The sequence below is a fragment of the Aplysia californica genome, unplaced genomic scaffold (genome assembly GCF_000002075.1).
Source record: "Aplysia californica isolate F4 #8 unplaced genomic scaffold, AplCal3.0 scaffold00677, whole genome shotgun sequence".
Lineage (NCBI taxonomy): Eukaryota > Metazoa > Mollusca > Gastropoda > Aplysiida > Aplysiidae > Aplysia > Aplysia californica.
Genome location: NW_004797947.1, coordinates 136,418 through 138,570, shown reverse-complemented (window position 1 = coordinate 138,570; position 2,153 = coordinate 136,418). Strand labels below are relative to the sequence as shown.

The window sequence follows — 2,153 nt, the reverse complement described above, 5'->3', positions numbered from 1 at the left end:
CCCCCCCCCCCTTCCTTGCGTTTTTAGAAATAATATCAAAACGGAATTGTTCAAGAGGTCCACCTGTTTAAGACAGCCTCTTTTCTCCTCGACAACGAGTTGATGTTTTTAATGATTTCGACTGAATATACTGTTGTCCTCCCCAATCCACCCAATGAAAGACAAGGAATCACCGTTTAAGCAACTGTCACAATCGTTCTCAAGTGAATGTTCCACATTTTGCTCCATTGGATGTGCTAGGGTCACTACTGTGACTGAAACTGATGACTGGAGACCACAGACTTATACATACTCTTAGACTGCACACTATCACAAAGAACCCTTTGTTCTTTATAAAATCTTCGCTGCAAAGTGTGTGCACCGTAGGCACTACATTGCCCAAAAGAAGGACACAATCCCAGTCTGGCTATAGTCGAATGGACTGTGCAAATTTGCCCCCTCGCATGTCATTTGCTCAAACGGAGTCAAATGGTGCTCTCCTTGGTGAACGAAAAAACGTAAGAGAACACAGTTTAGGAAATTAATAATGCATTGTTATTATGTTGGAGACAGTCAGGCCCAGATTAAAGAGATCACACTGTCTTCAGCTATAGCTTTCTCACACTCTCATAATAAGGATCGGTACAACAAAACTAACAAGTCAGTATTGTCTTCTAAAAACAAGCCCTGATCAAATGCGAAACAAACGACTCATCCCCCTAAAAAAGCAAATAAATACCTCCCCCCCACCCCGTCGAGAAAAAACCCCCACTATAAAAAATCCAAAAACCAAAATAGAAAAACCTCATCCCTCTCACAAAAAACAAACAAACACACAGCAACAAAGAAATGAAATCTATTGACGAGTGAACCCCACGCCCAGTCCACCCACAAAACAAGATATGACACAAACAAAGACAACACCCCTCACCGAAAAACCCACGAAACAATACCAACGTCCACACAAGTAGAGAACCCCCCCCCCCGAAACACCGCTGGCTCTCACATCTTTAAAGTAATCCTCCATGGTCTCTCTGCCCTCCGCCAACATATGTAGCAGACATGCTCCCAGAAACACACCACCGGCAAAACAGTTTAGGTATGATATGATCTGTGATCGGATGTGGACGGCCCTAGGGGACATGCCGCCCCTTTTGATGATGAAGTAAGGTAGCCAGCCGAAAATAAGGGTGGTCACAAACAGGATGACCAGGCAGATCACTTTTGCGATGGTTTGGTCCATGTTGGTTCGTGGAAATCTGAAAAAAAGCAAAACATTTTTTGATGATTGTTTAATGTTTGCACACATGGGCAGATGGTTTACTTTATACTTTAGAGAGATGAAGAGCTTAACAGTTCAACAAACAAGGGGTGGGGGTGGGGGTGGTGTAGTGCGGCGGTTTTTTTTTTCTTAAATGGGCACATTCTTTTCTGCTCTCATTTAATAGTTAACAACACTTCTTATCTGAAGATATATTATTCTAGGTTTAGCATAACAAAACTTAAGCCTCTGAACTAAAATTCACGCACAGCATGCCCACTCTACTTACTTACCTCTCCTGATTTCTCTCTTAAAGTCTTATAAACTAAGGTGAACATCATCATCATCATCATCCTCATCTTTAAGTACCATCATTAAGTCGTCCTCAAGGTTCATAGAAGCAGAGAATTAATGTGGCTCGAGTTTGAGTAAGCGTTTTTTGACACATGTTTAGTTTAGTTTAAGTTTTAGTAAGGGTTTTACGACACGTGCATCACAATTAGGACATATTAGTGCCGAAGATTATGAGTGTTATTAGAGAGTAAGATACAAAATAGGACAGAAGAGAGATAAGGACCATGGGTATTTGAGAGTAAAGAAGGAGCTGCTAGTATAGGATAGAGTTCATAACGCTATCACAGTCATCAATCAGGCAGAAGCAGCCCCCATGTGATATGTCGGCAAACCTTTATCAAATATAAGGGAAGTGATGACAATTTAGCTTCAAAATCTGGTCACTCTTGTTAGGAGAGGGAGCGACGGATGTGTCTTCCTAAGGGGATCTACAGTTGGTGCTAAAATCGAAAATAAACGGGTAAAATCATCATCATCATCATCATCATCATCATCATCATCATCATCATCATCATCATCATCATCATCATCATCATCATCATCATCATCATCAAGCTGC

At 41.3% G+C, this 2,153-nt stretch overlaps 1 protein-coding gene across 1 annotated transcript in view; it reads right to left on the bottom strand.

Annotated features, from left to right (window-relative positions):
* Positions 1–2,153, bottom strand: part of LOC101847373 (protein zntD) — a gene marked incomplete at its 3' end in the record, with an annotated part of 8,368 nt that overhangs the window by 1,397 nt on the left and 4,818 nt on the right. Inside the window, 1 exon segment of the mRNA XM_013088052.1 lies at positions 986–1,238. Coding sequence (XP_012943506.1) covers positions 986–1,222 — 237 coding nt within the window.